Source organism: Chinchilla lanigera, unplaced genomic scaffold, assembly GCF_000276665.1.
Source record: "Chinchilla lanigera isolate Chin_1 unplaced genomic scaffold, ChiLan1.0 scaffold00005, whole genome shotgun sequence".
In the NCBI taxonomy this organism is placed as follows: domain Eukaryota; kingdom Metazoa; phylum Chordata; class Mammalia; order Rodentia; family Chinchillidae; genus Chinchilla; species Chinchilla lanigera.
The window spans coordinates 41,558,926-41,572,912 of NW_004955406.1; the positions used below are offsets into that span (position 1 = coordinate 41,558,926).

At 52.1% G+C, this 13,987-nt stretch overlaps 1 protein-coding gene across 3 annotated transcripts in view; it reads right to left on the minus strand.

Annotated features, from left to right (window-relative positions):
* Nucleotides 1-498: 498 nt before the first annotated feature.
* Slc26a9 (solute carrier family 26 (anion exchanger), member 9) overlaps nt 499-13,987 on the minus strand; it is a 28,325-nt gene continuing 14,836 nt past the window's right edge. For all 3 annotated transcript variants that reach the window (XM_013523029.1, XM_013523023.1, XM_013523019.1), the window contains 13 exons: nt 13,674-13,821; nt 13,320-13,433; nt 13,074-13,151; nt 12,481-12,576; nt 10,587-10,693; nt 9,763-9,832; nt 9,376-9,468; nt 9,127-9,237; nt 8,297-8,560; nt 7,441-7,495; nt 5,949-6,094; nt 3,867-3,938; nt 499-2,661 (listed from right to left, as the gene is read on the minus strand). In XM_013523029.1, the coding sequence (XP_013378483.1) occupies nt 2,614-2,661; nt 3,867-3,938; nt 5,949-6,094; nt 7,441-7,495; nt 8,297-8,560; nt 9,127-9,237; nt 9,376-9,468; nt 9,763-9,832; nt 10,587-10,693; nt 12,481-12,576; nt 13,074-13,151; nt 13,320-13,433; nt 13,674-13,821 (1,402 nt within the window). In that variant the 3' untranslated portion in view covers nt 499-2,613. The remainder of the gene's footprint in view (nt 2,662-3,866; nt 3,939-5,948; nt 6,095-7,440; nt 7,496-8,296; nt 8,561-9,126; nt 9,238-9,375; nt 9,469-9,762; nt 9,833-10,586; nt 10,694-12,480; nt 12,577-13,073; nt 13,152-13,319; nt 13,434-13,673; nt 13,822-13,987) is intronic.

The window sequence follows — 13,987 nt, forward strand, 5'->3', positions numbered from 1 at the left end:
GAAAGTGCAAGAATGATAGCATAAATGTTTGAAGCAAGGGGAAGTATTTGAGGGAGATTAACAGAAATGTGTCTTTTACTGTTTTATACATATATATTTATATATAAATTTAAACATTCATGGTTTATTTTGGTCACATCTCTGGTCCTTCATAGTCAAAAGCACAGAGTGGGTTCTCTGAGCTGGTTCTGGGTATGCGAATCCCTTCATCCACTCTTCTCTCTCTGATCTCTACTCTTTTGCTGGGTCTTAAAAAAATTACTCATCCGCAAGAGTGGAAAGCCAGAAACTGGAGAGGTGCTAGGAGACCTGTGAGGAAATCTCAGGTCCTTGTTTGGTCTCAGGATGCAAAGCCAAGCCAGATATTCCCTGGAGGTGGCTTAGTTGCCTCTCTGTTAAGCCACCCAAATGTGTACTTATTTACATTTCAAAAGCACTTTATTACCAAAATGAATGAAAGGAGAATGACATTTAAATTAAATAAATTACACAAATATCTCAAGAAACAAGGTTCCCAGTCCTCCCTGGGAATCATATCATCACAGGTCAGTATTAGTAAGAACATCCAAAAGTATTGAAATTCTGGATTATTTTGTTACCTTGCCCCCTCCCTCCCTACCTCAGTCATGTTCAGAAAAGTGGTTTGTGTGACATTTGTGTTCTTTCCAAAATATCTCAACAGTGAAGTTTTCTTCAATGTTTCCCTTTGCCCCAGGTGGGAGCAGTGGGAGTGTTTATTGTCCTGGATAGGTCATGGGTCCTTCCTGGAGCCCCGACTCCGGGCCACTGTGAGTCAGTGACCTCCTTCAGTTCTGGGGCTGGCCTGGGCATTTATAATGGTAACTTCTTCAAGTCCCCATGGGATCCAGGCACTTGTTCCAAAGGAAGACTGTGACTTAGGCTGTCCTGAGGCTCTGTGACCTTCTTCCACCTCCTGGGCCTGAGCTGGACTTTGAAGGAGGTGGAGTAGGGGCGGGTGGGTTGTCATTGGCTGAGGTTCTTGTCCTCCTGGAATTTGGCACTTCAAGTGCTGGGCACGGTGAATCCCAGATAACATTGTCTTCCGCCTTCCAAGTTTTGAGTTCCATTGGCAGCCAGATGGCATAATGAACTCACTGAGAAGCAGTGCCTCTGGGCCAAGAATTTGTGGGCGCTGGGCCAGCACCCTCTCCTTTAACTCTAGGAAGACTTGCTAGCGACCAGCTCACTGAACATCCATACAACGCAGGTCAGGCTGAAGTTAGGGACTGGGACCTTTTCCCAGGCTAGGCCAGCCCAACCTGTTGGGACAGGGAACTTGGGAGAAACAGTGAGGAGAGGCCAGAAGATTTTCTGTGCACTCTCATGGAGTTTTTACCAAGCACTTGCACATGGAACCTATTTATTTTCAAGTCAACAGTGGAGTTCCTCTATATAGCTATACAGAGTTTCCTCTAGATGTCCCTCCCTAGATAGATAGAGAACTGAACCTCTACTTTTATCTTTCCTAGAGGAAGATGCACTCAGGTCCTGAGGTTAAGGACAGCCTGTGGAGAAAGACCCATCTGGACTTGCCCTTGCCACCTCTGAGGCCCTCTAAGGGGTGCAGCTGATCCTGTAAGGCCTCCCTCACCTGCGGGAGGGTGCCCTTATGATTCCAGTCTCCAGGCTGATAAAGGAGAGTTAAATGATTGGCTCTTTGCCAAGTGAAGAAGATATTTTCCAGATAGGCCTTGAGGTCAGAGAACAGTTAAGACCCAGGTCCTCTCAGTTTGGCCTGGGTTGGCACTAGCACTGCCCCTTCTACATCTCTGGTACAAAGAGGGATTCCCAAAAGCCTTTGTGCAGAATCACTAGTATCTGCTGCTAGGTTGCCAGAAGATTCTGCCAGCTGCCTGCCCCCCTTTCTGGGGCTCCTACTCAGCCTCAAGTGGAAGGGAGCAGCCTCTTGGGGGAAACAAATGGCGCTTCAGGAGGCCGAGGCGGCCCCTCGGTGGGTCATCGCTGGGGAGGCGGCTTTGGTGGTTGTGAGGGGCTGGCCACTGCCTTGGCTGGAGTTTGGAGTGCTGAAGCGCCAGTGGCCATCTTGGGAGCCTTTGGAAGAGGAAGGGACGTGGTCACTGAGACAGAAACTCCTAGGTTGGGGAGATCACGTGCCCCCTGGTACAGAGCTGCCAGCCATGGAGTTGGGGCATCTGGAGGGGACAAGCCTTGGTCTTCTAACTAAGTTTATCTCTGTGTCCTGTGACAGCAGGACATCCTCTGTCACCAACCCGTGCAGGCCCCAGGACCCTCGTGAAGCTCGTACACCAGGTCAGCGCAGTTGTCCTTGTCCTGTCCTTGGCTCACTCTCAAAGTCACAGCATCCAGGGGCTGCCGTGGGCAGGCATGGGTGGGCGGCACGGAATGGGCCGAGGCTCGTGCACTGCTGGTGGGGGCTGAGGTTGGGGGAGGTGAGTTCATCAGACTCTCATCCCAGCAGGGGTGAGCTGAGGCGAAGGAGGAGGGGAGAGCGGAGCCAGGCTCCTGCTGGCCACACTCTCCTCCCCTGTCACTCCCTGCGACCCTGGGATTTTCCTCCATGGAAGTCCCTGGCGGCAGGTGCTCTGGAGGCAGCGTGGGAGCAGCCGGGCCTCACAGGGCGGTCAGGGTCTCTGTGTGGAACATGCTTCCGAACATCTCCTGCATGGGCCACAGGAAGGAAGGGAGAGAGGGAGGGAAGGTGTTAGACCTATGGGGGCCAAAGGGACCGCAACCAAGAGGTGACTCTGGGACCCTGGCCAGAGTGAGGTATTGTACGTGTGTGTGTACGTGTGTACACGAAGAGGGGAGGCAAGGCCAGCCAAGGAGGGGAACTGGTGCCGTGATGATGGGCGAAAGTGCTCGGGTCCACTTGTGTGTGACCTCTGGTGTCTTGTGCGACCTTTTACGTGTCGCATGTCCTTCCCCAGTGTTTCAGCTTCTCCCTGTCTATTAAGTGAAAGGAGGATTGAGACTAGCAGCTGAGAATTTTCTCACTCTGATGAGCAAGGCTTTCAGCACTCTCCAGACTTTTTGTGGGAATGTGTTAGAGATTCCAAGGAGACACAGAAATTATTCCACCAGCTCTCCATGGTTCTGGCTCTATTTTCTACTGTCTCCATCTGCCGCGGGCACTCAGAGATGTCTTCACAGTTCTATGGAACTCAAACTCCAAAAGAATAGGAAGTAGCCCGGAGATAGGTGTTAGTTTTAATAGACTCAGAGCCAGATTTTGCTAGACTTTGTCACCTGTTTCTTTTTTAAATTCAGGAGGTTGTAGGGGGGTAAGTTCCATGGGCCTTATGGGGACACCGGTGCTTCATATCTGCATAGCCTTTAGTTCTTAAGGGTTGTCCACTTGCAAAAATAATAATGTACCCTAGAATTGCAATAATACCTACCCCTAGAATCATGGGACTCTACCAGAATAGAGTTCCCAAGGGCTGCGGTGCGGCATGCAACTGCATCGGCTGAGGAACAGTCACTCTATAAATACTTGTTGAATGAATGCAAGAACACGTGATTCCTCTGCCCTGTTAATCTTGCAAGGGACAAGCATTACCCGTATCTCCCTGATTTTACAGACAGCAACTACAGGGCCCAAGTAGTGTTCTGTGGCTCTCCCAAAACCACAGCGTTAAGAAGAGCTGTGGCTCCCGAGGATTTGGTGCTGACTGTCCCTTCCCCAGGCTGCCTTTCAGGCACTGGGGGAGAATGTTGATCTGCTGTTCAGAGAGATGAGGATGCAACTGCAAGATGCGGCCTGCAAGAGTCCTGCCCGTGGCCAAGTGTGAGGGAGTGCAGTGAGCCTCCATCCTGGAGGGGCCCCCTTCCTTGCCCTCCCTCAGCCCTGTCTCTCTGCTCACCTGTTCTAGGTCCCAGTAGCCTGGGCTCTCCTCCTCTGAGTCGCACAGGGAAAGCTCCGTGTCCCCTGGGGCCTGGATGGAGGGAAGCAGGTGCAGATGAGTTCAGTGACAGCACCGTGTGGCTGCAGAAAGGACACGTGGCAGGCTCCGGAGGGTGCCGTGCCGCCTGCATAACTCGTCCTCTTGCCTTTCCCTCACCTGCCTCACCAAATAGAACCACAGGCAGCGGTGCGCCAGGCTGGCCCTTGCTAGCTGGGTGGGGAGCAGCCTAGCTTTCAAGGGTGACTGACCAGTGCCTGACTGTGGGCAGTTTCTTCCCTCTCTCTGCAAATCTGCAAAAGTAGGACCATCAGATTCACTTTGCTGGCTTTTTCCTTGATGTGTCATCGAAAAGGAGGTTGTGTGCATGTGTGTGCACAGGTGTGTAATTTATATACACAGGAGTATAGTCTATAACAGGTAAATATGGACTACATCTAGTGAAAATTACTTATAAAAATATAAATAATACATTATATACAGAAAAACCATAACAACTGGACATTAGCCAGGCATGGTAGCTCACGCCTGTAATCCCAGCACTTGGGAGTTTGAGGCAGGAGGATCACTGCAAGTTCAAGACCAACCTGGACTACAAAGTGAGCTCAAGCCCAACCTGAACTGCATAGCAAGACCCTGTCTCAAAGAAACAAAAAACAAAACACAAAAAACAAACAAAAAGACCAAAAAAAAAAAAAAAACAAAAAAAAAAAAAAAAAAAAAAACCCAAAACAAAAAAACCCACAACTGGGCATTATTGGGGAGATAAGAATAGTGAGGGTTCATGAGAATCTCCCTGTTTCGTCTGTGGACCTGGTTCCCAAGGTAGGGGAGCCAGTCCCTCCCTACCCCTCAACCTGAGTTTCCCTCTAAGTGCGGAAGGCAGGAGCCAAGGTGGCCCTGAGTTGTCCTGGGCACTCTTTCAGCACTGGGAATAGATAGCGTCACCTTCATCAGTCTCTTAGGGCAAACAGCAAATCAGAGCAAATGTTGCTCTTGGGCCAGAGCAGTCTCCTATGGCCTGCAGAGGGCAGGGGAGGATGGAAACATGGGGCTTAAGGAGTTTTGGGAGGTGAGGGAGGGGTGACCTGGGTGGGGACCTGTGGGTGTGGGGGACAGGAGGACTGGGGCAAAGACCTCAGTGGAGTGGGCTTTTTCTGACTCCTCAGCTTTCCAGAGTCCTAGACATTATTATTGGTACCTCATTTGCATATCACTTACTGAGCTAGTGAATTAAATACAAAGAAGCTCAGACAAAGCTTGGACCCAGCCTTGCCATCCATCACCAGCATGAACTCCCCAAGCCCTGCTGAATTGAAACTGAAAGGCTCACTCCCTTCCTCTCCCAAAGGCCCCCCTCTCTCTCACATCTATCTATCTATCTATCTATCTATCTATCTATCTATCTATCTATCTATCTATCATATATCTATTTTTGGGTGGGTGGGGTACTGAAACTCGAACTCAGGACCTTGTGCTTGCCTGGCAGGTGCTGTGCTGCTGATGCTGAAGACCTTTGACCACTGCATCTATCTATTTTTGAGACAGGGTTTGCTATGTAGTTCATGCTGGCCTTGAACTTACTATATGCCCAGACTGGCCTTGCACTCCCAGAAATTTTCTGCCTCAGCCTCCCAAGGGCTGGGATTATAGGTGGGGACCACTATAAATGGCCAGGCCTTTTTAGAAAGAGGGCAGGAGGCTATGGGTGAGCAAGGCCAGATGCAGGACATCATATGCTAGCCTTTGGGTGTTGGTTCAATCATGAAGTTAATAGTAATGAAGGGTTTAAAAAAAATAATATATACATAACTTTCAAGTGACATAAAATATATAATTATTATTTAATCCTAAAAAAAACCAAGAAACTGCTGTAAGGTAGGGAATGGAGCTGATGATACCTGTTCTACAGATTAGGAAACTGAGATTCAGAAAAGTATGCTGGCAGAACTGGGGTCAGAACCCAAATCTTCTCCTAATGCCCCTTGGTCGGGCTATGGCAGTGCTCTAGAGCCCAGGGTTTGCTATGGACGAGGATCTTACCCCTTGGGAGCTCTGTCCTGGGACTGCATGTCTGGCATTTTCCTGGGCAAAGAGCACCGCATCATGTATGCTGGGGAAGACGTGGTCGCGCTGTACACAACCGTCCTCAAAGACACCTCCGTGGCTGATGTCATTGTACACCTGGGCTGGAAGGACACAAGATCAGGTTCAGAAAGAAAACGGCCAATGCAGGCTGGTGTTAGGGAGCGGTGAGGGGAGCAGCGAGGCAGAGCAGGGAGAAAGGAAACAGAGAGGTCTGAGTTGTGTCCCAGGGCCCTGATGGTGGCGCTAGAACTGCAATATCAGTCCTGGACAGCAGAGGGCAACATGAGCTTGAGGATGCTGAACTTTCAACCCGGGGCAGAAGGAAGTAGTTTGATTTAGGGAGTTGGTACTCCGCAGTGATTCCGGAGGGAAAGGCTAACGCCTCCGCAAGGAGTCTGCTGCCCATTTTATCTCCTAAGGCCCATGCTTCCTCCTGATTATGTGGCTCTTTCCTGTGACTCCTGGTGCGTGGCAGATCCCTTACTCTTATCAAATTCTAAAGTAATTTCCCGAGGGAGTGACCAGGGAGGACGGAAGGGATCCACTGATTCTAATTCCATAGCACATCAAGCAGGTCATGACCACTGGGAGTTTTGTATCTGAGTGGGGTCTCTGCAGAGTTGGGGCGTGCAGCTCTACTGGACAGCCCTAGCCCTCTGCAGCACACTGTGTGTGTGTGTGTGTGTGTGTGTGTGCGCGTGTGTGCACGTGTGTGCGCGCGTGCATGCTTTTCAGGTGTGCTTGTGTGCTGTGTGCACTTGCTGCGTTTCCACACCCTGCACTGGGCCTGTGTGCTAATGCTGAGAATGTCCACTGCTCTGTGGCCCTGTGCATATAAGACTGCATGTCTGTGTCCCCAGGGTGGTGGGGGTGTGTGTGTGCTCTGTGTTTACAGAGATTCACAGGCCCGACAGGAAAAGGGTCCCCAGTTTCATGTAGCCAACCCTCCACAGGTGGACAGATAAAGTGGCTTGGCTCAGGATACATAGCAAGTTAGTAATGGGGCAGATGACAACCCTGGCTGTCCTTCCTCAGCTCCATGGCCCCTAACTCTGTTGAGACCCCTAGGTGTTTATACAATCTTCCCCATGCCCCTCTTTCTCTGTCTTCATCTTTTAGCCCTGGGGGTTGAATCCAGTGTCTTTGCACTGAGTTACACCCCACTTGCTCCTTTTATTGTTTATTTTGAGACAGGGTCTCACTAAGTTGCTAAGTTACCCAGCTTGAGCTCAAATTTAGATCCTCCTGCCTCAGCTTCCCAGAGTGCTGGGATTACATGGGTGCACCACCTCACCTGGCTCTGGCCCATCTCTTTGGACTTGGATCCGAAGTTCTTACAACTAAGCAGCAATTTGGAGAAGTATTAGGGTCCTTTCATCTCTCATTCAGTGCCCCCCCCCCCCAACCTGTTCCACCAAACCTCCCTCCCCAGCCTTTCAGGTCTTACCGTGGATGTTTACCAAGAAGACCTTGACTCCGATCTTCCCGTAGGTGGAGCTCAGCTAGAGGTGTTGGAGGGCATTGGGGGTGGGGAACAAAAGGAAAGGAATGTTCTGAGTGGGTCTCAAAAGGGACTCCCAAAATGTACTTCACAGAGGAAGCCAAACAAGTAAGCAACCCTGAGAGGCCAGGCTGCCAAAGACAAAAATAGCAGCCGAACATAGCACTTCTCTCTGGAGTGTTGGCTAAAGGCACTTTTGGAAATTGGGACGGAAATGGGACTTCGCCAATGTGGCGGGCGCTTAAAGTCACCGTGGCCCATCTTACGGAACCAGATCTTTTCTTTCAGTAGCTTAGACTCCCAGCTCTATCTCTTTCCCAAGTTTATGGCTTCTGGCAGAAGCTGCAGGAAAAGATGGAAGCTCAGAGAGGCCAGGCCTTCAGCCAAGGCCCGAGCTCCAGAACCAGGCCGGGGAAGCAGGTGGAGGCTCAAGGCTAGGCATGGGGCCCTCTCTGCCCCCAGTGATGGCGACAGCACCTCCATTGGAGCCCCTGCCTTCAGAGGTATGTGCAGTCACAGCATCCCGAGGACACTGATTTCATTTCCCTTCTCTCCTGGGTTGGCCAGTGAGTGTGGGAAGAGCCACGTGGGCCAGTGGCCAGCAGGCCTCTGCAGAGGTCCTGTGCATGGGTTCCTGGTGGCCTGAGAGGGTGCTTGGCGTGGCTCTGCAGGGACTTACTGTCAAGGGCCTGCTCAGCAGAGAGCGTCCTGTCCTACTCACATCAAGAGGCTGGAGGTCTGGGCACCCCGGAACAGGAGCATGGGAGACGGAAGTGCGTATACCCTCATGTTAGGGCCTCACCTTGGCCAGGGCTTTGATGCCCATCAGGTCCACAAAGCTGACACCACTCATGTCCAGAACGAGGGTGTGGAAGGTGACAAAGGGCGGGACGCTGGCCAGAGTGTCACTGGGCTCTCTGGGGAGCTCACATGGGACAGCTGAGGAGGTGTCCGGGCTGAGAGTGACGTAGGATATACCGGTGCCATTGGCTAGCGTCTGGTTGTTGTTGGGGTCGGTCGGGGTGGTGTTCTCAAAGTCCTGCTGCAGCTCCTGCAGGGAGACCGTCTGGGGGTGGCAGTTGGGGAGGGGCAGAGTCAGGGACTGTGGAACTGAGTCGGACTTGGCTGTGGCTGAAGCACCGGTGGGAGGGTGCAGGTTGAGGTGTGATTCAGCTCGGAGGTGTGAACACAGCCCTGAAAAGCCCCCAGGAGAGCCCAAACGCCCTTCCTGTGGCACGGCCTGTGAGTTTGGTCTCCTATACCCCAGGGAGCAGACCCCAAAGGCTCCGCCCACTGTGCTTTGAGAGGAAATTCCCTTGGGGACAGCGGAGCACCCTTTTGCATTTGTCCACGTCTGACTGCTTCTCTCTACCTCCAACTTCCTGCCCAGCCTTGCTGCTCGGGATTGGCCAGCATCCCCGGAAGTTCACTGCTATGCCCTTTCTGGGCTTGTTAATAGGCCCCTGAGCAATGTCCTCCCTTAGCCAGAACATGAGAGGGCATCGGCTCCCTAGGGAGCTGACAGCCCCTCACCCAAGAAGATTGCCCAGCTGGAGACTTCCTGTCTTTTCCACAAAGGTTACTGAAGCTGGGGTGCAAGGGGCAAGATCAGAAAGCATGGCCTCTGTTCACCTTGGTTTTCATGAAGAGAGATTTCCTCTGCTGTGTGGGCATCGCCCTCTTCTCCTGCCTGCGGAGGTGTTTTTGCTTGGCACGTAGTACTTTCTGGGGGTCCATACCTGTCTGTGGGAGGAGAACCAACCCCAGTGTCCATCTCTGCCCTTTGTGGGCGTGGCCTGCTCTTAGCCCCAAGCCCCTTTCTGTTCCCACCTTCTGGCCACTCCCTCTGAAGCCTTTCTGGCCACCAAGCTTGAGCCTTACCTTGGCAATGACCTTTTGCCTGAAGATCTCTGAGTTGGCAAAGTAGAGAGGGGAACAGTAAGTGACGATCTTAATCCCCTCGATTTCCTGGACCTGTGACACGGAGACTGAGCTCAGGTTGCAGAAATGTCTCTACTGTTTTTGCTGGGCATGGTGACACACACCTGCAATCCCAGCACTCAGGAGGCTGAGGCAGGAGGATTGCAGTGAGTTTGAGGCCAGCCTGGGGTATATAGTGAGTTCAAGGCCAGCCTGAACAACATAGTGAGACCTTGTCTCAAAAACAAAACACAGACAACAACAACAAAATCTTTACTGTTTTTAAAGAAAACACTTCTTAGGGTGGGGGCAGTGCAAAAGGAGGTGACAAATGCCTGGGTTACCTACCCTACTGTACGTCTTGGGGTTCACATAGATGTCAGTGTCCATGACCCGGGCCAGCACATAGCCATTTCGACTAGATGGAGAGGGAAAGAAAATGGAGGATGCCAACGGCAGGGGGCCTGGAAAGACAGGGGTGGGGGCCAGGGAGGAGCCGCTCCCTGGGCTGGGTCTACCCTTCTGCACTGGAGCTGTCCTGGTAGCCTGTGGTTAGGGGTGTCACTAGCTAGGTGACGGGCAGGTCCTGGCTGTAACTCCCTGACTGCTTGGGGAAGGTGTGGTACACAAGGTGACACACTAAGTGGCCCTGAGGTCACCACTTCCTGATTCTAAATTCTCCACACTCAAGCTTAGCCAAGAGGCCGAGAAGCAATTCTAAATTCTCAAGAAGAGGAGAAAAGGCGTCTCCATTCTTCAGTGTCTTCCCTCCTGCTCCAGCCCAGCTCTCCAGTGCCCTTGGTTTCACTACCGAGTCCTTCTTAGAAGAGCACACGTCTGTCCTCTGCCTGGTGCTGTCCTGGGGTGGGTCTCTGCCTCTGCAGTGTGGGCAGTGCATCTGGAAGGACGTTGGGTCCTACTCATCTGCTTGGCCTCTCCTCTCTCTGCACTTCTAGACCTTCGCGTCTGTGCTGGCCTCCTCTAGAGGTCAGAATATGGGAAGCCGACAGCCCAGCCGTCCTGTCTGGGTCAGAGTCTCCCCAGGCCTGGCAGCACCTCCAGTGCCGGCCCATAAGGTAGAGGGAACGGTGTCCAAAGCATGGGGACTCTTAGCGGGCTGGCCTAATGACCCCACTATTGAGCTGGGGGGCAGTGAGGAGACCGTTACTTACAACTGAGTCTGGAAGACCACAACCAAGATGGAGAAGGCGACACCCACCGCTACACCGTAGGGCAGACTCAGGAAGAAGGAGGAGAGGAAGCTCACCACCCAGACGCACTGTGAGGAAAGAGATGTCAAGAGCAGGCTTGGGGAGAAAAACTGCCTCTCAGAAAGTCTTCTGGGGTTAAATAAGGTCACTGACTGCTAGCACCTTCTCAGACCTATCCTTTCCTTTATAGTGCATTTTTGCAATGATTTATGTTTTGTGGTTTGGTTATGCTTGCCTGTTTCCCTTAGACTGAGTGTGACTGCCCGATCTCTCCCTCTCTTCCCCCTCCGTCCTTTCTTTCTTCCCTCCCTCCCTACACTTCCCTTCCCTTTCCTTTCCTTCCTGCTCCCTCCCTCCTCCTTCTACCTCCCTCTCTTTTTCCTTGGTGGGAATTGAACCCAGGGGTTCACACATGCTAGGCAAGTGCTCTACACCTGTAGCCCCTTGCCTGTTTTAAAAAACTGAAACACCAGCCTGCATAGGGAGCAGCATGGGCATAATTAGGGCATGCGCCTTGAATCAGGTACACCGGGGTTCAGAGTTTGGTTCTCTCATTTGTTCCGTGAGCGGTGGTTTCCTAATGCACAAACTTATTTCATGAAAGAACTAAAGAGTCAGGGAGTGCAAGGGTTCAAGCCTTGTGATGGGCACCTGCGGGTGATCGCGACTGCGAGCTTCCTTTCTAGCAGCAAGCTGTGTGTGCCTTGAGGATCCTCGGCACCTGAACTGACAGCTGGGGAAGAGGCCTGATTGGGTGGGTTGCCCCCCATAGGCCTTTAGTGACCCCAAAATCCTTTAAGGGAAGTCGGTTGCCCAGAGTTCTGTAGGGAACTGTTGTGAAGGTCAAGTGAAAACACAAAACACTATGTAAATATAAGGTGCTATTGCCACAGCAAGGAGATGGCTGGGAAGTGTAAGAGCAGAGCCTGGGGCTGGGAACTGGGACTTGATGTTTCTTCCTGTCCCCATCCCAAGCTCACTGAGGGGTCCCCAGATAGACCACTCGCTTCTCTGGTTTTGAGGACTTACTTTCCTGTACCGCAGGAGCGAGCCTCCCCCTCCTGGGAGACAGGACAGCCCAGCAGTCTGGAATCTGAGACTAGGAGTTTGCATCCAGACTCCACTCGCTTCCTGTGTGGCCTTGGATGATTTACTTAACCACCCAGCTTTGATTTCATCATCTTTAAAGGAGGTTGTTAAATCCTCTCTCTAGTTATGGTGGGGCTTAAGTGGAGATAATGCAGTGTGGTCAGTACATAAAGCCTCTATTACCAGTGCTCAGTGGGAGATGGAGTTGGAGTATGTGAACAATCTTGCACTAAGTCATGCTTGCAGAATGTTTATGGCTGCATGATGCAGTCTCACTGTGATCTCACCTAATCCTCAGAACCAGGGTATGACACAGCCATGACTCTAACCCCTATGTACAGCTGCAGCAACAGAACCCTAGTGCAATCTTGAGTAAGACTTTGGTCCTTTGGCTTTCTCTACTAGACTTTCTTACAAAATGATTTCTTTTTGTTGTTTTGGAGCTAGAAACCACGAAAATAATAATAGAGAAGTTTTATTGAGCACAAATGCAAGTCAACATTGTCTCATTTCAAAGCCACCTTCAGGGTAGAGGTATAATACCCATCCCTCGGGGAGATTAAGGAACTTACTCTTGGGCACACAGCCAGTGAATGGCTGAGTTAGGATTTGAACCCAGGATGCCTCCTGCAAACCCTGGACTCCTAACCTCTAGACTATGCTAATAAGGGAGCCACAGAACAGAGGGCTCAGCCTTAGGCCAGTCTGTGGGGTTGGAGGAGGTGCAGAGACACAGATGGGTGCCTGGAGGCTGCCCAGTACCTACACAGTCCAGCTTGCTCTTCCTCCAGAGGTAGTAGGGGTCGGCGAGCTGCTTGAGGGAGTTCTTGAGGTTGACAGCTATCAGGGCTCCCAGCACAGCCTGGAGAAGCAGAGCATGGCTTGGTGTTGCCTCGAGTAGCCTCTTCATCTGCCCTTCCCTCACACACCTGACCCTGCAGCCTGGCAGGACAGAGCTGGAGCCCAGCAACACACCCCCAACAGAGTCCTCAAATCTCTCTGCTCAAGTCCTAGGATTTGTTCTGACCGTGTCTTTGTCCTTCCTCTCTCCCCCCATCCCTATGCAGCCCATGCATAAGGGCTCCTAGCTGGGAACTTACATGGTGCCTGTGGGTCAGACTCCAAGGCTAGAAGGCTGGAGCTTGAGACCAGCCCTGTACTGTGAACTGTCTCACTAACCTCAGTCACTTTTGCCTGTACAATGGGGAGAATCAAACCTGCCCTGTCTACCTTACAGGCTGGGGTTGAAACTGAGGGTGATAATGACATCACTTGGTCATTGTGAAGTGCTGCCCAATGCTTAGGGATGGTTGCTACTGAAGTCTCCCACTGTCTTCTGCTCTCTAGCTAGGTTCTTACCTTGGGGAGAGGGTACAGATAGGACCCCAGCACCAGCATGGTGATCATCACCACCAGAGACACGCACAGGCTTGACACCTGTTCAGAAAAAGAGTTGGAGCAGGGGAAGTCTGGCTCTTGGCTGGTTCCCGGTAGATGACTTTTGGGGCATGGAGATCAGGCAGGAAGAGGAAGAGTGGGAAGAGCTGGCCTGGACTACAGTGCCTCGCTTCTCAGGACAACTGTTAGCGCCCCTGCATGGCTCACCTGGGATCTTCCTCCAGCTGCATCCACAGCCAGAGTGACGGAGAGAGCACAGCAAATGACGTGGATTTTAAAGAAGGAGCCAAAGAAGTTGCTGCAGCCCAGGGCAATCATCTCCTGTGTGGAGGGGGGCTGGGTTGGCTGGGGAGCAGGGCCCAGATGTAGTCAGCCATGCAAGCTGGACCTTGGGGGTGATCTTGTGCTATAAATTCACACACTGCTAGTCAAGAGGAAGGCAGCCTCTTGGGGTGACAGACCCCACCCCTGCTGCCTCATCTCAGCTCAGAGCCCCAAGGTACCTCTTGCATGTCTTGTGTTGGTGCCCCTCAGCCCAGCCCCAAAGGGTGGCCGAGCTACCTGGTTAGAATCTACATCGTAGCCGTGCTTGCCAGCCAGGGTCCGGCCCATAGCCAGGTTGATGACGTAGCCCACGATGGCCAGGGAGAAGGCTGTGCCAATCATGTCCTTCCACTGTGAAACCACAGGCAACACTGGAGCGGGGAACCTGCCAAGGTGCCGGAAAGGAGGCAGGGCCCAGGGGTGTGAGAAGACAGAGGCAGCTGAATCCTTTATCGCCTTTAGGACCTCACAGGGCCCTGGTACAACCCATCCAGTCTCACAGGGAGCAGCCCCTGTGGGCAGGTACCACCGCTCCTCTTTCATCAAGGCTT